The sequence below is a fragment of the Ornithodoros turicata genome, chromosome 8 (assembly GCF_037126465.1).
Source record: "Ornithodoros turicata isolate Travis chromosome 8, ASM3712646v1, whole genome shotgun sequence".
Classification (NCBI taxonomy): domain Eukaryota; kingdom Metazoa; phylum Arthropoda; class Arachnida; order Ixodida; family Argasidae; genus Ornithodoros; species Ornithodoros turicata.
The window spans coordinates 41209008-41228157 of record NC_088208.1 but is presented as its reverse complement, the minus strand read 5'-3'; the positions used below and the strand labels follow the sequence as shown (position 1 = coordinate 41228157).

The 19150-nt window shown below is 43.0% G+C and overlaps 3 protein-coding genes across 4 annotated transcripts; all 3 read left to right on the top strand.

Annotated features, from left to right (window-relative positions):
• The first annotated feature begins 247 nt into the window (after positions 1 to 247).
• On the top strand, positions 248 to 5725 carry LOC135367400 (pyridoxal phosphate phosphatase PHOSPHO2-like). 2 transcript variants are annotated; one of them, XM_064600652.1, is made up of 4 exons: positions 248 to 463; positions 1620 to 1759; positions 1975 to 2173; positions 3836 to 5725. In XM_064600652.1, the coding sequence occupies exons 1-4, from the start codon at positions 263 to 265 to the stop codon at positions 4214 to 4216; spliced, it is 921 nt and encodes a 306-aa protein (XP_064456722.1). In that variant the 5' UTR covers positions 248 to 262; the 3' UTR covers positions 4217 to 5725. The 2 variants fall into 2 exon arrangements, with proteins under 2 accessions (XP_064456722.1, XP_064456723.1); XM_064600653.1 differs by lacking the exon at positions 248 to 463 and adding an exon at positions 616 to 1399.
• A 304-nt stretch (positions 5726 to 6029) lies between these two features.
• On the top strand, positions 6030 to 11689 carry LOC135367399 (D-3-phosphoglycerate dehydrogenase-like). Its single transcript, XM_064600651.1, has 11 exons — positions 6030 to 6326; positions 6770 to 6921; positions 6996 to 7061; positions 7175 to 7328; positions 7418 to 7550; positions 7683 to 7831; positions 7901 to 8053; positions 10185 to 10320; positions 10421 to 10548; positions 10674 to 10899; positions 11256 to 11689. Exons 1-11 carry the CDS (start codon positions 6192 to 6194, stop codon positions 11405 to 11407), a joined length of 1584 nt encoding a protein of 527 aa, XP_064456721.1. The 5' UTR covers positions 6030 to 6191; the 3' UTR covers positions 11408 to 11689.
• A 1384-nt stretch (positions 11690 to 13073) lies between these two features.
• On the top strand, positions 13074 to 19150 carry LOC135367401 (ras-related protein M-Ras-like). Its single transcript, XM_064600654.1, has 4 exons — positions 13074 to 13604; positions 15076 to 15329; positions 15388 to 15467; positions 15525 to 19150. Exons 1-4 carry the CDS (start codon positions 13412 to 13414, stop codon positions 15595 to 15597), a joined length of 600 nt encoding a protein of 199 aa, XP_064456724.1. The 5' UTR covers positions 13074 to 13411; the 3' UTR covers positions 15598 to 19150.

Sequence of the window (19150 nt, the reverse complement as noted above, 5' to 3'; positions counted from 1 at the left end):
ATCATGGTTGTCTGTGTCAATAAAATGAGCACATTGATCCAGATTCCAGAAAGCGAAAGATAGTTATGTAGTCGATTGTAGAGCTGTAACTGGCTATCTGTTCCAGCGCGCGCATGAGTCATAGCCGCAACGTCAGCTGTACCATCAGCGTCTGCTCTCAATATAAACCGGCATAAAAGGTGTGAGGGATGTCTAGTTCAGAAAGGTTATTGCGCAAGATGAGACCATGAAAATTCAGTTTTATCTTGCTTATAGTCGCATCATGTTTGAAGTTAGCAGACGACAAAGGGCAGGGCGAGACCTCGTAGAGGGCGCTGCTAGCGCTTTTACAACAGCTGATTCTCGTTGGGAAATTGAGCAGCGGCAGCCGACAAAAAAGATCCACAAAAATATCGAAGTCGGTTCGGTTGTTACTCCAGGAGGAGTCCACGAACAGCACACAATGCTCAGGAGAAAGATGCAGGTAAGTATTTCATTTGTTTTGGAAGTGAAGTGTAAACGATGTTTGCTCTTCTGGTGCCTGTCACGGAAGGTCGTCATTTCTCATTGAATGCGCCAATTTGAAGAGTTTGTGAGAAAATAAGTGTCAAGTTTTTCATGCCTCGGTAGTAGAGCTTACAGAATTTAAGAAGCAAGCGAGTGCAGGCAAATGTGTATACATGTTTACGACAAGAGTGGATCCATTAAAAAGACTAATAAACAAAACCGAGCGGCGTTGAGAGTGCGTGAGAGAGAGAAACAAGCAAAGGTAACCGAGGCGTCGTTGTTACCGGGCGTGATTAGTTTGTCGCGCTCGATGCACGGATAGAGAAAAGTCCGAAATTTAGATTCCGTATAAGCATTCCAGAGATCTTTCATCCAGTGACCTTCCACAAATGTGCTGCATCCTTCCTCCAGATGATGATCGAGTGTTGTTTAAAAAAAATAATTGCTGGGAAAAACTATCTCCTGCAACTTCACTCGTGTTTTTCATCATCGCTGCAGTATTCCCGTGTGGAAAATTTGGTTGCTAAGGACGCCGCTGCGTTCCCATGGTACCTAAGGTCATGCAGATGCAGACGAACTGTGAGAAGAGTCACGTAAGGGCAAAGCATACTGAGCCATTCGTCAACTTATATTTTTCTTGACAAAAGACTCTCGCTTCACAATATTACAGGTGCTGCGAATAAGTAAATAAAATTACAAACAACATAAATGACTCTGCAAATGGCAGCGCCCTCACGGAAGTTGTTCTGTCGAGGCGGAAAGTTTCAAGGGATCAGCTGGTCTAGGTGCATGTGGTGCATGTTTGACGTTCTGTGTTGAGCGGAACATGACTGAGAGTGCGGACGTTTGAGCTTTTGCCCTGAGCATTATATTTTCGAACAAAAGCACTGTCTGATATCAGGAGGTATCAAAGGTATGTCGTTTGAGTTCGTCAAGCAGGCGCGAGACCCCCAAACATCAGTTCGATTAATGCCATAAATTCAATAATTCTACAACGTGTGCGTGTCGGTCGTTTTCCCAATTTAAACGCAGCGATTATTTCGTTGCTTAACACAAATGGTAACTCCACCAACATGTGCCTGGAGTGATGTCGCAACTTGTTTACAGCAACCTTGATCACACGTTTTCTACAGGGCAAAGGGATGAAGAAAGTGTTGGTTATCTTTGACTTTGACCACACAGTCATTGACGCCAACAGTGACCTGCACATCCAGAAGCTCGCACCAAACGGTGAATTACCGTCGGAAATTAAGGAGCGGTACAGCCCAAATGGGTACGTCACTATGCATTTATGTGGGGTGTATCGGATCAAAGTAGTAGGACGTTAGTCTGAAAAATAGTACTTGAATATGAAAAAATCCCCCCACTCTTATATTATACGCCCCCTTAAAGGGCATCTTCAAATTTTCTTGTTGATTTCATTTCTGATCGTACCTTCTTGCCACGTTCAACTAAGACAGGTTTTGAGAAATCTGAAACACATTGCAGGTGGACTCCTTTCATGCGTGCGGTATTTCGTTACCTGTATGAAAACCAGGTTCTTCCCGATGACATCCTCCACTGTTTAAGGGAAATAAAATTTGTGGACGGTATCATTGACCTGCTCGTCAAGCTACACCAGGTCGGAGATCACGAACTCATCATAATCTCGGATTCCAACTCTGTGTTCATTGAGCACGTCATGCAGGTGTGTGCCATTTTGCCCTGTTCATGGGAGGGTTTTGTTTTTTTCAAAAATAATACCGTATAACGGCAATTTCTGCGAGGACTTCATTTTCGCAAATGCTATTTTTCCACGAAATTAAGGTCCATCAAAATATCTCCCAAATGTGCTTCTATCCAAATTCGCAAATTAATGTGACCACGAAATTAACCAGTTGATCCCACGTCACAATCATCTTGAACATCGATGAACATAGAAAGATGCAAGCGAGCTGGTGTGTAGGCAAAGCGGACAGCATTCCTTTGGGTCCAAGGATGGGACGAAGACAAATAAGTTGACACGGAGGCTCACAAACCAATCTTTATTCCACACACAGTGAAAGGATGGGGCTATCATGGAGGCTTACAAATGGTGTTTTGTTACAATGGGTCAACAAAGGTTAACCATAAGACCTTTTTGCAAGCGATAATGGTGTCACATCAGTAAACAGAGCTGCATAGACTGTTCATGCTGCCCAGATATCCTTTTCACATTTTCCGAGCGGGTTTTTCTCGATTAAGTCTGAGGAATAGTGCAAGAATTACTGGCATCGTTAACTCTGTGTACTTTTTAGTCGGCATCACTAGCAATACAATACTGTTTGTCTTTACTTTGAAATTTATCATCTCTAATACGAGAGACTAAAAGACGCATTTCCCACACATGAGGGGGTTTGCTTACCTGCGGACAGGTCAACGCAGTCAGGTAGTGACTGCGATCCCAAAGTTCCGGTTTTGAACCATGCCGAGGACACCAGCAACTTGGTGGCAGGGTACAATTTGCTCTGAGGGACATTAAATACAGGGGAATTTAATCTGCAGGACAAGCACTGTGGCATCACCTATGATCGCGGTTGTCTCGTGACTTTAAGCTACCAATTATTGTTACGAAATAACATTAGTCTGGCCATTGCCTAAGCAACTCGATGCTGTAAGGGTAAAGCTGTTTTTTGTGGTGGCATATTTCGAGTAATTCTGCACCATGCGTAGTATGCTTTATTTTGTTTTTGTTCAATTATTTTTTATTTATTACCGCCTGACCTATTTTATTTCATTTCTTTATCATCCTGAGGAGAGAGCTTTCCGACGGCTGTGGGAACCTGCAAACAACTGACAACAAAATCCTCCAAGATATCTAAGCGCCTATGAATTTGTGCAAGCTGTGCATGCAACGACGTTTGTTTGTAAAGAGGATGTGTCTTGTTGGCATCTTCTTTGCAATCAGTGGTGACCTATTGTAGCCCCTCATTCCTCGTTAATATGTGTTGAAGGAAGAATTAATGTTAAAAACGAGCATGCAGATTGACAGCACGCAGAAGCAAAAGCTAGCAACTCTATTGTTATTATACGTAATGGATGGAAAGGGTAATAGAAACTGGTTTTGCGAGTCTTTGTGTAAACGTATTTGTCTGTTGTCCCTTGTCCTGTCCTCAGACTCGAGGAAATGCTGTTTGCCTCATCTTGAACGTGTCGACACATCAAAGACATTGTCTCATTATTGGACACAAAGTGTGTGTGGGCTAAGCCGATTTGGATCCCACATGAATATGGGTATAGCTGGGTATATCCTGGGTTTTATTGCTGGGGGTTTGAACTGGCATTATACTGCACCCCCGGAGGATATGTCCTTAGAATATTTATCCCACAGGCTGCTGGGGTGCGTCCTCTGGTCCATGAGATCTTCACAAACTATGCACACTTTGATGCAAATGGCTGCCTCCAGATAAGCGAGTACCACATGCAGAACTTCTGTTCCCTAAGTTCTGTGAACCTGTGCAAGGGGGCCATCATGCAGGAATATCTGGAACGGAGACGAAAACAGGGGGTTGAATTCGACCGCATCGCCTACATCGGTGACGGCCACAACGACCTGTGCCCGTGCCTCCGACTCAAGGCCACGGACTACATATTTCCCCGCCAAGATTACACGCTAGCCAAACGAATCCAGAAGGATCCAGAACGAATCAAGGCATCTGTGCACCCGTGGCGAACCGGGGATGACATCGCGGACGTTCTTCTCAACAAGTGAACTCTGGTTTTACCATTAGGATCTTTATACTCCATTTTAATGTCAAGGCGAAGCGGCTGTGTTTTGTTTTTTCCCACGCTCGCCTAGCTAATGTCATCTGCAACACTGCCCTTAGTTGCCGTATCATGTAGTAGAAGAACCTGGTATCTAAAAATGGTGTCGTCCATTTATTGAAAGGTAAAGAAATGCACATATAAAAGGATATCCCTCGTCTGTCTGTAATCATGGACATATTTTGAAAGCGATAACTGAACAGACAGTTTCTAGTTTCTTTGCTCTTCCTCTCTTTCATTATGTCTTGAAATGTGATGGAATTATATGTCTCTTGTGCACTAAAGGATGATATAACTCAACTACACCTTACGTTTTTGTGTATTTGCAATCTTCGCTCCAAGGGTAATGTTGCAGATGAGACTTTGTACGACGTTTAACCTTGTGCTGAGTTTTACCTAATGTGAGGGTGTAGATAGCAGTTATACCTAAGAAAATACACAAGCAGAGCATGTGACATGACCCTGCAGAGACATAATTAAAAATGGTATATGTTTTGGATAAAGCACTTCTTGTTGAGGGTACATGTCAAAAGATAAATGTTTCTTTGCCATGGTACAGAGAAGCCTGTTGTCATTACTGCTGTGAATAAGAGAGCATTTCAGCTGAGAGACTCAAATTGACATAAGAGATTCAAAGCTTGTCAACAGGACTTATTCATTCCAACACCCTCCCAGGTTAGTTATCACTTTTGAGGTCAAACATCATGGGCATTGTGAAAAAGAAAAAAAGTTTAAACCAAAGTGTGCTGTCTCAGGGTTTTTTAAAGGCCTTGGTCAGAATGACCATTTTCAAGTACTGTGAGAGATTGTGCTGTGTGCCAAGTGTATGGGAATTTTTGTATCAGAGGAGTTAAAATCCTTTCAAATTTTACCTTCCTTTTGGTGGTATATGGTGGCTTTTGCTTTCATTATTGAAAAGGAATAGACGGAACATATAGTGTTCTGCTCAAGAAACTCTAGCCACCTCTCTGTAGAAGATTTATTCAAATATATGCTGATCCTTTTTTAATGTAGTTTGATGTCTCGTGTGGGCATTTATTGGACTGAAAATGAGTCCCTGCACAGTGGTTACCTTATCTGGTTTTGGACAGGAGTCAGAATGTATTTGAGGGAGCCACTATAGTAGTATTTCCATTTTTCCTTTCCACTCCATTTCCAGAAGCTGGTAGGGTCCTGGTATTAAACTATCATAAACAATTCCAACTCTTGCTGGCAAATCTTTGTTTTGTATTTTAATGTTTTTGTCCACTGCTAGGCAATCTTATAGGGTTATTCCAAATTTGAAGTACAAAAGGATTGAGCTTATTCATAAAATTTGTGCTTCTGGTTTCGTTTACATGTACATGAATGCGCTTATCGAGCGTGATTTATTTGAGTTGCGCATGACGTTAATATCTCGATTATTTATTTTTGTACACAAAGCGCGTGTTGTTATTAAAGGGATGTCATGTGATAATTTGGTGTGCTCTGGTATTGTATTTCCTCCTCTTTTTCACTGGACAATCGGCAATGTTCCCAACGAGGCGCGGAGCGTCATAATTTAGTTTCGGTATCAACCTTTTGCCCTCACTACTCCATTGCTTAGTCTGGAATGCCCGTTACGAAAATGACATGTCACGGTATACGTATCAGACGACACTTGTCGCGGCAATTGAGATAGCAGGAAACGCGTCTACAACGAAAGACGATGCTTTATCGCGAAGTCTAGCCAAGTGTAACGCCTGCGCTAGTGCCCTTCCAGACAGAGCAAGAGCTAGCAGGCGACAGACGTTTCTGGACGCCCTCTCCCCCTCTTTTCCTTTTACACTCCCTCCCCTTCTGTACACGAGTGGACTTTTCCTGACCGGCTCTTTCTCAGTTCTTTGTCGGCTGTTGCTTGGGGTAATATCTCACGTGCACAAGTGCGAGCAAAACTTGCGAAAATGGCTCTGTCTATCAAGAAAGTCCTTATTAGCGACGCTGTCGACGCGTCATGCGTCGAAATCCTTGAAAATAACGGCATCCAGGTTACCCTCAAAACAGACTTCACCAAGGCGCAGCTTTTGAAAGAAATCGAAGTAAGTCGGCAATTGTGTTTTGGGGTATGCAGTTGATGGAATACGTTTATCTCACTGATCGGAAAGTTCCGGACGTGTTGGTTGCAGACGATAAACCAGTCGTTTGCAAATTGCCGCACCCCAAAAGTGGCCTCAGATTTCACCTGTTACGATATTCCGGCAGTAATGTTAATAATTAAGTGACACGGACTCGCTTAATTCAGGCATGTATTGAAAGATCTAACGAAAAAAATGTTATAGAGCTTCAGAAGAAGAACAAATTAGTAAAAGTCTTCAGAGTGCTTAGCACGGTGACTAAATAATTTACTCTGCGGCTTATACTCGGGGTATAACTATGCACGAGCGCAAGTTCTACGTTTGGTGTCAGAATTCTGTTTTTTTAAACCGAAAATTCTGAAAATAACATTTGCTCGTGAACGTGACTATTGTTCTAATCTTACCAGAACTACGACGCGCTGATAGTGCGATCAGCCACCAAAGTGACGTCAGATGTTATCGAAGCTGGACAGAAGCTCAAGGTCATCGGACGTGCGGGAACTGGTGTCGATAACATTGACTGCAATGCAGCCACTCGACAAGGAGTACTGGTTATAAAGTATGTGCGCTTTGTGCAGAGATATAGATCTTATTATGCATATTTATTAACTCAAAATAAAAAAATAATTACAGCGCACCAGGAGGTAATACGGTCAGTGCAGCAGAACTCACCTGTGCAATGGTGATCACACTCTCAAGGTTTGCTTTAAAATATTAATTTATTATTGAGTATAAATAGAATATATGCAATAATACGAACAATATTAATGGTTCGATTAGCATGATATGATGAAACTACGTAATCAATGCAGAGAAATCCCTGCTGCAACGAGTTCACTGAAAGCTGGAAAGTGGGATAGAAAAATGTTTATGGGAAACGAATTGTACGGCAAGACCCTGGCAATCGTTGGCCTCGGCAGGATTGGAAAAGAAGTGGCAACGAGGATGCAGTCGTTTGGTATGAAGGTATGTCAGGGTACTTTCATTTTTCAAAGTACATATGCTGAATTGTGCCATATTTTGGGGTGATTATTATTTTTTCCGTCACATTGCAGACGATTGGGTTCGACCCTATTGTCCCAGCCGAGGTATCCCAAGAATTTGGAGTGGAAAGCATGACTCTCGACCGACTTTGGCCACTTGCCGACTATATTACAGTCCATACGCCTCTCATACCGCAAACTAAGCGTAAGCATCACCTCTTACCTTTTAACCTCTCGTATTAGAGTTGATAAAAAATTTCAAAGTGAACGAGCTAGTGATGACGACAAAAAAGTACCCAGAGTTAATTATGCCAGTATTTCTTGCACTATTCCTCAGACTTAATCAACAAAGACACACTCGGAAAATGTAAAAAAGGCGTCAAAATCATCAATGTTGCTAGAGGTGGCATTGTCCACGAGGATGATCTCTTAGCTGCACTGGAGTCTGGTCACTGTGGAGGAGCTGGGTTAGATGTTTTTGTTGAGGTAATTGCATCCACTTCCTTTCTGTTTTCTCAGCATTTGTCAGAGACCAATTCATTTGAATGTTTTTAGGAACCACCCAAAAACCATGCCCTGATTGGCCACCCTAAGGTAGTGTGCACCCCACACTTGGGCGCAAATACGAGGGAGGCGCAACTGCGAGTCGCGCAAGAAATCGCGGAACAGTTTGTTGATCTCACCGTTGGACAATCTGTCCCAGGTGTGGTAAGTTACTGTTGTTAACCTGTGTTGACCACCATTGCTCATTACAGTTTTGAAAGGTAATGCATTACTAAGAGGTCTCCAACATAGCTAAGGCCCCTGGTTTTCTGCTGCACCAACTTGTAAATTCTGTGATTTTCCGAAATGGGAATATGTGGACAAAAATATTTTATAAAATTACAGATTGAAAGCACTGTTGTGGCTCAGCACTACATAAATGATATCTTGATTTCCCCTCTGACAAGGTCTGTCACCTACAATCATTTTATACTTGCTGAAAGATCTTTCAGTATCTACAGAGCTTATAGGAAGATTATAGGGAGGAGTTTACAATACATGCCCTGTGGAAGTTACAGGACACCCTTTTTTTTCTGGGCTGTATGCATTTATTTAAGTCTTTAAAGGCAAACTCCCAGACATGAAATCGAAATCCCCCACTGCCACCGCTAAATTGCACACGGGAGGGACGCCGCCCCCTCCTCAGGCGAAATATGCCCAATAAACTTGGGCTCACGTTATCTTAGGCTAAACTACAATCTGTCTGTGCTGGTCTCGCAGTATGGGCAGTTTCGTAAAGCAGGCTTCACCTCTTGCAGGGAAGCTTCAGGTGAAGCCCACTTTCGGGAGCGAATAGTCGGACATTCGGGAGGCCGAATATTGGGTATTCGATCCTTAAAATGAATGAAATACTTCTAGTGTCTGGTATTTGATTCGAATTGGATTACTCGAATATCCGCACACCCCTGTTTAGGGGTGTTTAGGGGTTTTATTTTTATAAGGGATTCCGTGAAATTCCGTGCCAAACGAACGATTCCGCGATATTTCGTGGAACCGCGGAAAACCCGGGGCCTTAAACATGGGCTACTTTCTTACATATAGTCCCCACCACGTGTGACGACACATTTGACAGGACCTCAAGAAGGAAATATCTTTTCAGCCCTTCCGCGACAAAGGCAATCCGCCACATAACTTTACTTCCCCCATGACCGTTTTTATGCTGCAGGCTGACTGCATTTTAAACGAATTTATCTTACGAATTTTTCATCATCTTACGGATTAAATAAATGAAGTATTACAAAATAGCCAGTGTTGGGTAGCAAGTAGGTTACAAGTAACTGTAACTACTTACCACTCTTTGTTAAAGTAACTAAAATATAACTGAGTTACTCGGGTATTGTAATGTTTTCCGTGTCCCTGGTGTGATTTTGTCGAATACCCTTCCGTTCAAATACCCTACCGTATTTTTTTCTCAACCAGGAATTGCGTAAGTTCTGCCATCTGATAAGCAGCCAGGATAGCCTTGGACTAGCTCACATTGTGCTGGCCCACGGGAAATACTCCGTTTATAATTCGGTCTATATGCGAGTGCCAAAAGGAAGTTTTTCAGTTTTATCTGTTTGGGATTTTTTTTTTTAGAAGGTAACTGTCAAGGAACCAACTTGCTTTAACGTGGAAACTGCAGCTGTAACTATAGATAAATTTCAAAAATTGTAACTGTAACTCAGTCTATTTTTGCAGGCTAACTGTAACTTAGTTAAACCCACGTAACTTACCCATGATGGCAAAATATTTATGAACAAGTAGCCCTGTCAACAGCGCACAAATTTTTCGCGGCAATTGAGGCTGTCTGACATCGCAGCAGTGAGGGAGTAGCCCGTAGGCCGCAGCACCACTTTTTAAGATGAAATTGCGCCGTAATAAAACCTTGTGGATCCAAAATATTTTGCTTGGACATTTTTTATGCACTGTTTGACAAAGTGAGAGCGGTTTTTAACCAGCTGAAATACCTTTTCCGTGCTCCTTTAAAAATGGTTATTAAAAATTATTAAAATACATAATTTAATGTGGCATTTGTTAACGGGGTTAATGCATGCCTCACGGGCAGTGGCGAGGGCTGTGATGTCGGTATTTGCGGTGCCCATTTTCTCTGTTTCCATTACCTTTTTCGCTACGAAACTTTCAATACAGGTTTATATCGGTGCAAAGAACCATTTGTTATCTGGGATAACTTGGGACAACCTGTTACAACCCCTTTAAGTACAAATAATATTCGCGCAAGTCCATGCACACCACAGTCAAACATCCTTTCTGACTGCAAAAATTTTAAACAGACTATAATACGATAACTACGCAGGTAAATGCTCCTGCACTGGCCCAAACGCAAGTCCCCGAAAACAAACCATGGGCCGACCTGTGCGTCGCCCTGGGAAAGGTTGCCTCTGCATTAGTTGGCCCTTCCAATGGCTTACAACTTGAGCTGACCACACGTGGTAAGTTGTGTCTCTGTAGCGCCGCATACTGATTGCCACCTGACAAATTGTGACGCGCAAATAATAGAGAGGTGACAGATGGTGCGATTGATGTCTGCAGGGGCAGCGCTCGCGGGCAAAGCCAAGTTCTTGTGCACTGCAGCTGCGATTGGAGTGCTCAAACAACTGGGTCGCAGCAATGCAAATTTCATCAACGTGTCAGCATTGGCACCAGAGGCCAAAATAGAAGTAAGGAGGACTCCTTCGTCTAGTCTTTTAATAGTCCTTCCAGCTAGTTACTCTACTGGACAGTCTTCTGTGAAACAATTCATACAAGAAGGATGACGACCATGTATTTGTATTGGTGCATACAGATGTTACAGAAGCATGTGGAGAAGCCATCCTGTTGTCTTTCGGGTGAAGTGAGCCTAGATGTCAAGTGTGGGACGACCACTCACACACTTGTGGGCTCAGTGGCAGGGGACAGGTTGTTTCTTTGCTCCATAGATGGTGCTGCCTTTGAGCCACGCCAGGTTCTCTCTGGAGCATTACTCTTTGGAGTAGGCCAGGACAGCCCCAATGCCCTCGTCCAGATTATGGGTGAGTCGCACATCTTTCATTTTCTGCAAGCCGGTTGTGGGCATCAGCGCAACATCAGTTGATGATGAACCGCTGACGCTATTAATAGTTTGGACTACGAATTGTAAGCTGCATACATATCCAAAAGTGGAAACAAATAAGAGCTAAACAATAGACGAGGGCACGATAATTTATTGTGAACCAAATGAAGTATAAGACTGGAGTTTATATGTACATCTTACGCATAATTTAATTGATATTTAGTACACATTTAATAGATATAGGCTATGAAGGGACAGAAAAAAGAGAGAGCAATCGAGAGCGTGTGTTCTAGAATAAGTGATGCGTTTCAACTACATTTGATGTCTTCTCTGCAGGTGAACTTGTAGGACAAGGCATCTCTGTCCTGTCGGCTTCTCGATGCACCGGAGGCTTCTACGTTTTCAGCACTGGCTCTCCAGTAAGCACGCAGTCTCGCCCACCTGTTGCACCCCTCAAGTTTTGGTCCTATGTTAACTTCAATAATTAACCTCCATGTTCCATCCTCCTGTTTCCTCATCGAGTGGAAATCATCAGCTGTTTCACCTTTTCTGCTGTGCTCCTCTTATTGACAAGCACTTATTAAAGTTTTCAATAGTGGATAAATTTTTAGGAAAGGTCATTTAATTTTAAAATGCATTTTTTGTGGAGCGGAACTATTTTAATAACATTCCATAGTGATTAGATGACACAATGATTGTGTGATGATATTTTATGGGATCCTAATTTGAGTTATCGTTTAAGGAATAATAAAGTACATTTTGAAGCTGCACCTTATTAATGGCTGACTTGAGTTTTAAGGTAGCAGCAAAATGTTGGTGAGGGGAAACACTTGAGCCAGGCTGCTGCGCACTGCCAGCAAGTTGCTTTGTAAATAAAGCGTTACATGTAGTGTGCATGTAAGAAGCTTCTATCTTTTGCCAGTTTTCACCGAATCTCTATGCCACGAAAATATTGCCATCGAAAGCCACCGATGCGTGGTGAACGAAATAACTGCCAATTTTCCGCACCGAATCTGGGTATAAATAAACACCGGAAACCCCAGTTATAGTTCATGATGATAATCTGCATTCTGTACTGTAAGGTTTCTATTGCTTTTATAATGAAAAACTGATGCTCATGTAAGCAACTATGATAAACACTAACAGCGCAAAAAATTATCTGATACAGGGAGTCGAGTAAATGTTAGTATTTTTTGTTGTATTCTACAGCGGAGCTTCGACTTGATAGTTTTCATGTTCCCAAGTGAGTAGGCCCAGAAACCTTGGTTGGTGGCCTGCATCATGATGCCTTGAGGGGACTGTGCATCCTGGGATGACTTTGTAGGGAACTGTATAAACATTTGCCTTACTGCGGATGGGATTCTAGCCAGGGTTGGCCCTAAAAACTAAATTTTCCAGTCTCGGAACGCTATCTACCTTTATTAACATTGTTCAAGTTTTGTTCCACTGCCAAGCGAAACATCCATTTGCGACGCTTGCAGCTACTATGCTTCTCCCGATGAAGAGTCTAGTAACATCTAAATAATAGCACCGAAGTGTGACAACTGCAGAATATGCCGTAACGGCGCATCTGTCGACCCAGATGAGAAGTGTACAATAATCGAATAATGTTAAAACGATAGAAAGGGTCTTTAAATACTGGGGATCTCGTTCAATGCTGATTGTAAGAAACATTGACGGAAAAGACGAGACAAAATTCAGCAATAATGAAAAATTGGATGCTGTGGGCGTACAGCAGGGAATCCGCACGGTTTGGAAAGTGGTAATGGTCCCTAACTGTTGGAAGCGCAGTGCAAGCCCAGGGATTCTATCGTTCGTGGACACGCCACAGTGAGGAGTTGAAAGGTCGGCTCAGAAGACTGCAGTGTTTCGCTGTTTTCATAACTTGTCCTGTTATAATCACTGATGAAGTTTTTTTGATATTATTATTATTAGTGTGTGCTCTTATTCGTATTTGACGAGCAACCCTAGCAAACTAGCAAATCACCACAACGTGCCCTTGAAGTCCTTGAAGTATTCCAAAGAATAAATAAAAGCATAGATCAAAAGGGGTTGGGTGTTCTACCAACTCTGCCAACTTCGGTAAAAAAAAATTATCGAATTGAGAGGAAAATAAGAAGAGCAAAATGGGGCAGCACATTTCACAACAAACAGAAGCGGCCACCCGGTGGGTGGCTGGCCACTGCGGCGCAGCCATGGGAGCAGCGGTGGTCGGGAGCTGCTCTGTTTTATGGTTGCTGTATTTGTGATTGGTGAACTTATGAGTTACTCTATGTATGTGCGTCTTTTCTGTTGCGTTTCCAAAGTAGTGATCCAAGGACAACAGTTGAGATGCTAGTCTGGAGGAACTGTTGAGCATCTCAGAACAGTTGCGCGAGGAATGGGGAGCCAAGTTGTGAAGCTACTAAGCCTAATGAAACGATCGTACCGTGGTGTCTGCGAGCGATGCATTTCTTTGGTAATAGAATAGATTGACGAAACGCTGGGCCTAGATGACTATGTCGAAACCACCAAACGACAATTTGACCACATACAAGCTTGTAGTCGTGGGAGACGGCGGCGTGGGGAAGTCTGCTCTGACGATACAATTCTTCCAGAAACTTTTCGTCACTGACTACGATCCCACCATCGAAGACTCCTACATTCAACACACAGAAATCGATGGCCAGTGGTGTATTCTCGATGGTGCGTCCGCTTTTGCTCATAAATGTGTACAAAGCTAGTCGACATTTTTGTCGGACCGACGCATTCGAATCAAACCGTAAACTAGTCGAGGGAGTCGACGTATATATATGTGATCGGCTGTCGTGTACGTCGGAAAAGTAGTGAGTCGCGGAGAAAATGCATCTCCGTCTTTTAGGATTGTATGTGCGGAAGATGGCTTTTATGAGAGAGCATAATGATACAATAACCCGACTCCTTATCACGAATCATGAGCGATTTCCGTTTGAGATTGATACGTGAAAAACTACATCGGTGCGTGTATGAAATTCAATTTTTCTGCTCTGTTAATCTAACTGTTCGCTGTGTCTGCTGCACCGTCGGATGAGGATGATTGTGGAGGTTATTCCCTTTGTATTGGACAAAGACATAGACAGCGCATAGGGAAATGCACATCCTAGCGCTGTGATGGTGCGCTAATTCCAAATGTTGCCGTGCCGTCCGACGGTGCAGAAAGCCCCCACTTTTCCTGCACCGTCGGCCAGCTCAGTGACCACTTCATCGTAGTGTGCAGAAATAAACATCCCGGTTGTTCAAAAAAGCGATTAAATTGCCGCCAGCTCGTGGGCTAGCCTCACTATGGAAATGTCTTTTTATGGAGGGAGCTAGGCTAGCTTCCACAGCCACTCTAAACTAACCTAACAATGGAGCGAGGTAAGCTGCCACAGCCGTGCTAAGCTAACCTCATCATTAAACTAAACCTAGTTTGTGATGTCTTCCGTTAGTTTAGTGTTAAGTTAGGTCAGTTTAGTGCAGTTATGGCAGCTTGCATCGCTCCCCAAAACCATTTCCATAATGAGGTGACACCAAGTTGCGGAATTGCCACGCCAGCCAAAACAATTTTATGGAGATGCAGTTATAGTGAGCCGGCCGACGGTGTGGGAACATTGGACGCTTTCAGCACTGTTGGACGGCACAGCAACATTGGGAGTTAGCGCATCCTCTCACGGCACGTTTCTTTCATAAGCCAACTGTACTCCTATTTTCAACCTTGATGTATTCCGTCCTGCCTCGTTCAGCTAGGGTCACTGAATAAGCAGATTTATTCGTCATTATTTACAACTACCCTCTTTTTCAAAAATCCTGAAACAAGCACTTACTTTGAGATAAAAATCACAAAATTTTGCTACGCAAACGAGCTGAAACAACACGCTTCTCGAGCTCAAAAGAAGCAACAGCATCCGATAAGCTGATGGTTGTGTCGTTCTGGTTTTGGCTCATTTGCGTGTCAAGATTTGGCAATTTATATCTCCGGGTACCTGCTCATTTCAGGATTTTTAAATAAGAGGGTGGATTGAAACAATGATTGCCACCAATTCTGCCGTCTGACTTTTAGGTAATTAATACGAGTCCAGTAGTTGCGACAGGATGTCTGCTGGACCCACCTTTCTCTATGTACTATCCAGTGTATTTGCATAGCCCATATTGATTTCAGTGCTGGACACAGCTGGCCAAGAGGAGTTCAGTGCCATGCGAGAGCAGTACATGCGCAAGGGGGACGGCTTCCTGCTGGTGTACTCCGTCACGGACCGGCAGAGTTTCGACAACATCAGCCACTTCCACACACAGATCCTACGGGTCAAAGACCGGGATTCTTACCCGATGCTTCTCGTGGCCAACAAGGTGGACCTTGTGCACCTAAGGAAGGTCACAGAGGAGCAGGGTCGTGACCTTGCCAACCAGCTCAGGGTGGGCATTATTTCTTGTTTCATCCTCATTTGTACCAACAACCGCTTTGCTCTCGCAGATAAGCTACATTGAGACAAGTGCCAAAGACCCGCCTATCAACGTTGACGCAGCTTTCCACGAAGTAGTCAGAATCATCAGGTATGTAGATCTGTTGCGATGACACGCTGCAAAATTCGTTGTCTGTTGTGGCCGCAGGAACCAACCTCCCCCCGAGGATCATAAACGGCGCAGGAGGTGGTGGAAAGGATCTCGCTGCTCCATCGTGTGATGTTGGAAAACCTCCTTTTTTTATTGGTAGCGACGATATTTGAAGGAAGAGGAAACAACCTGCATGTTTCTAGCACGGCAGCAACAGCAAACAGGTTATCTATTTATTCGAATACAGGCGTACAGTATATCTGTCATGTGACATCTTAACTGTTTCACTCGTCACCACAAAAATACCTCGCGCGGCATCGGGTACGTCTTTTCTCTCATACACCAAATGATCTGCTCCTTCTCTTACACGCTCTTTCCGAGCGTTTTAAAGATGTGCCAAACAAAGACCTCGCATTTTATTCGACACTATAGCGAAAATTCTGGGGGACCACCTGAGTTCTCCTTTCAAGGAGCACTAAAACTGAGATTAGTTCATTTCGTCAATCAGTGGGTGCGTTAAGTAGGCGCCCCGGGGCACGAGTGTTTCAGACTCCACTCACTTAATCCGGCACTTATGCAACCGGGAATGTGGGACCCCGAGATTTTTATAACTGTTATCATACTTTTTTTTATTAGTGGACCACTTCCAAACGGTTATTCGTGGGAAATGCGGCGCTTTAAAGTAGCGCAGAAATCATTTATAACACCCTGTTTTCTTCCTATAAAACTGTTAAGTATGTCAGTAAGATGCACCATGCCAAGTAATTCACACCACAGTCATAATTGTGTTGGTCACTGGCACCTGCTTGAGAAGTACATGGGTAATCTGTTGCATTGGAACATTTCACATTAATGCAGTTAAATAAGTTGCTTTTAAAAAAATGTGGTACTTATACGAGACCCTGGACGGACAGCGTTGAAAATGCACGCATAGAAAAACTGGTCGCTCATTTGCTTTTTGGTTAGCCATTTCTCCTTTATGGCATTTTCTGTGAGAAGCAATAGCACTGAGCAAAAATAAGTTGTCATTGACCAGAAAACAACTCTGAGAGTTTGTTTTAATTCCACGTGGGAAGGTATGTATTTCCTTTGCACATTTTGTCTGGCACGCACGTGGAAGGTTGTCGCCTTTTCCCCAGGGAGGGGGTCCGCTGTGGACAAGTGCCACGTGCATGCTGGGATTGGTCCACTGAACCCTATGTTCGAGTCTGGAATTGAGATCTGCGCCTGAGGACATTGTTCTTAAGCAGTCGAGGCTCCTTGTCCTTTCGTCTGTGTTCCAGCCTCAGAACATGAATTTGATTCCTGTAGGACAACCATCCTCTTGTGGAGCTGCTTTTGCATCATTTTCCAATATCCTAGTACGTAGAAGAGCAATGTGCAAGTATCCGGCACAACAGAAACGAGACAGTTGAGAACATCTAAATTTTAATGAGACGAGACTTTCGTGTAGAAGGCTGCACTGCTTCGGGTCACCTGAAAGAGTGCAGCCTTCTGCACGAAAGTCTCATTTCATTTTCTTTCTCTTTCTTTCTGTTGTTTTCCAATACTCTAAAACCCATTCTTTTTGCGAGTATTTGATGCAGCAGTGATTCCTTCCAAAATAACCGACGTTACGGAATTAAACCCAGAATGACATAAAAATTTAGTCGAGGGACTTTAATAGGGACCGTACAGCAAAGTTTCGGAGTGGAGAAAGAACGCGCTAAGCGGTCGTGTAGCTTCCGCAAACGAACACTCACGAATGTGCAAGCTTTGTTTGCAAGAATCGTCCACATTTCGTTTGCTACCCTTATCTGTTTTTCCCGAATGGTAGTGAAGTTGGTAGTGATGAAAAGGCGATGCAGGGAGGGACCGGAGGGTTAAAATCCTCCCACTTTGGCGCTGTCGCCACAGTGTTCGGCTAGCCACCTGGAGAACATCACTGCACATTTGAGAACCGAGCCCCATCCCTTTGGACATTCCTAGGATGTGCATCTTGTATTCGAATAAATATGCTCATTTTCTACGCGGTCAGGTTTGTGTCTAGTAAGCCTAACTTTTTTTTTCTACCTGCAGTTATTTTACTCTTTATTATTTGCTTTGTCATTAGCATAAAAATCTAGTCAAACGTGGGTTGATTTCCAACTCGGTGTTTAATTCGTGAAGCAAACTTCCTTTCTCAATTATTTTTGCGTTCCTAAAAGAGGGTCTGCCAAAGCGAGGTTTTAATGTTTGCTGTTGCAAGACGCCAACTTACGTGGCTACAGGGTCTGCTAGATTCCTCTGCATGTCCCCAAACTGCGATACTTAGTTTTGTCACTTTTTTCGAGGCACGTGTATTTGATAAAATTTCATAACGTGTGTTACCATTCCTTACTGTGTAGGGCTGTGGGAAACTATTCATAGAGTTAAAAAGAGGTAAAGTAAATATGGCCTCCAAAGAAAAACTTTACAGTCGTGCCTTTCGACAGTAAAACTCTACACAATGTCTCGTTTGGAGCTTTGGGTGCGGAAAACCATGTGACGCCTTGTTACTTTGTAAAGCAGTTAGGAAAAACCCAATTTCTGAGCTACAGCTATTACTATGAACAATTCCAATGTGAAACATAGCATTCTTGGAAGTTCCTGCTAGCGGCATAAAGAAGTCAGCGAGAATTTTGGAGTGGTGTTACCCATTGAAATGTCTGTGGCTGAGAAATTAAACGCTTCCTAGCAACCACAAAGACTAAAGCGGAAAATGTGTCCGTGTGGCCAGGTTTGACCATCGCAACTTTTATTAAAGGGACGATCTCACAGAGATTCGCTTGAGAAATTTTTTTCGCAAGATGTGCAGGTAAACAGCAACGAAAGTTTTATTGAGAATAACCACCTAGTTTCTGGAGACATTTCCAGTAACCTGCCGTAATAGCAGATGGTGGACGTTGAGTGCACATTCACAGAAGGTCACGATTGATCTACTTCCCCCATTTAATTTTGAATATGAGCAGTTTGAATGAAACTACATGAAACTACAATGAAAGCTACACAGTGCCAGTGTTCATTTGTTTATGCAAGCGATGGTGGTGTTCCTCATAATTTCTCCCGCATAATTACATTTATTTAAGCTTACATTTTTTATGCGCCTTTCCCGCTACAGGATTGCTGTCTGAGGTCGTGTTCTGCTCTATTGTACAATTTTTGTAACTTATTTTTTCGTGGATCTCGAGAGGAGCAGAAATAAATTGGCAGCTGATTCTCTTATGTACCAATATTGGAACATGCAAGTTTTTAAAATTTTTCCCACTGGGAAGCACACTCAATCCTAATATGAAGGTTGCGGCTCCATTTTTTTTAACATTATAGGAACGGTCTCTCGTGTTCCAAAAAATGAATATTGCCAGTTTTCGGGTATTTCAATGAGTCCTCCATTTTCCACATTTGTGAAAAAGAAACTCGATTTTTATCCTATAAATTATTGCCTAGCAGCCAGCTTTGTGAGGTCTGCACCTCGTAACAATACCAATTTTTTGTTTGATGTTGGCACGGAGTACGTTTCATTTTCAGAAGTTGGCCATATTGAGGGTTCAGAGATTGGGGTGTGCTGGAATGTTTGTTTTACTGCCAGCACCACTGTTTTGCAGTTACAACATGTGTGTTTTCAGCCATTGCAGATTTATTAGCGAGGGAAAGAAATAAAATAAAGCTGCCGTTTTATATATATA

Coding starts and splice junctions, on each gene's coding strand:
- LOC135367399 (XM_064600651.1), top strand. CDS start 6,192: ATGGCTCTGTCTATCAAGAAAGTCCTTATTAGCGACGCTGTCGACGCG. Junction 6,922..6,995: donor CAAGGAGTACTGGTTATAAA/GTATGTGCGCTT, acceptor AAATAATTACAG/CGCACCAGGAGGTAATACGG. Junction 7,329..7,417: donor TGCAGTCGTTTGGTATGAAG/GTATGTCAGGGT, acceptor GTCACATTGCAG/ACGATTGGGTTCGACCCTAT.
- LOC135367400 (XM_064600652.1), top strand. CDS start 263: ATGTTTGAAGTTAGCAGACGACAAAGGGCAGGGCGAGACCTCGTAGAG. Junction 464..1,619: donor TGCTCAGGAGAAAGATGCAG/GTAAGTATTTCA, acceptor CGTTTTCTACAG/GGCAAAGGGATGAAGAAAGT. Junction 1,760..1,974: donor GAGCGGTACAGCCCAAATGG/GTACGTCACTAT, acceptor AACACATTGCAG/GTGGACTCCTTTCATGCGTG.
- LOC135367401 (XM_064600654.1), top strand. CDS start 13,412: ATGACTATGTCGAAACCACCAAACGACAATTTGACCACATACAAGCTT. Junction 13,605..15,075: donor CCAGTGGTGTATTCTCGATG/GTGCGTCCGCTT, acceptor TATTGATTTCAG/TGCTGGACACAGCTGGCCAA. Junction 15,468..15,524: donor GAAGTAGTCAGAATCATCAG/GTATGTAGATCT, acceptor TTGTGGCCGCAG/GAACCAACCTCCCCCCGAGG.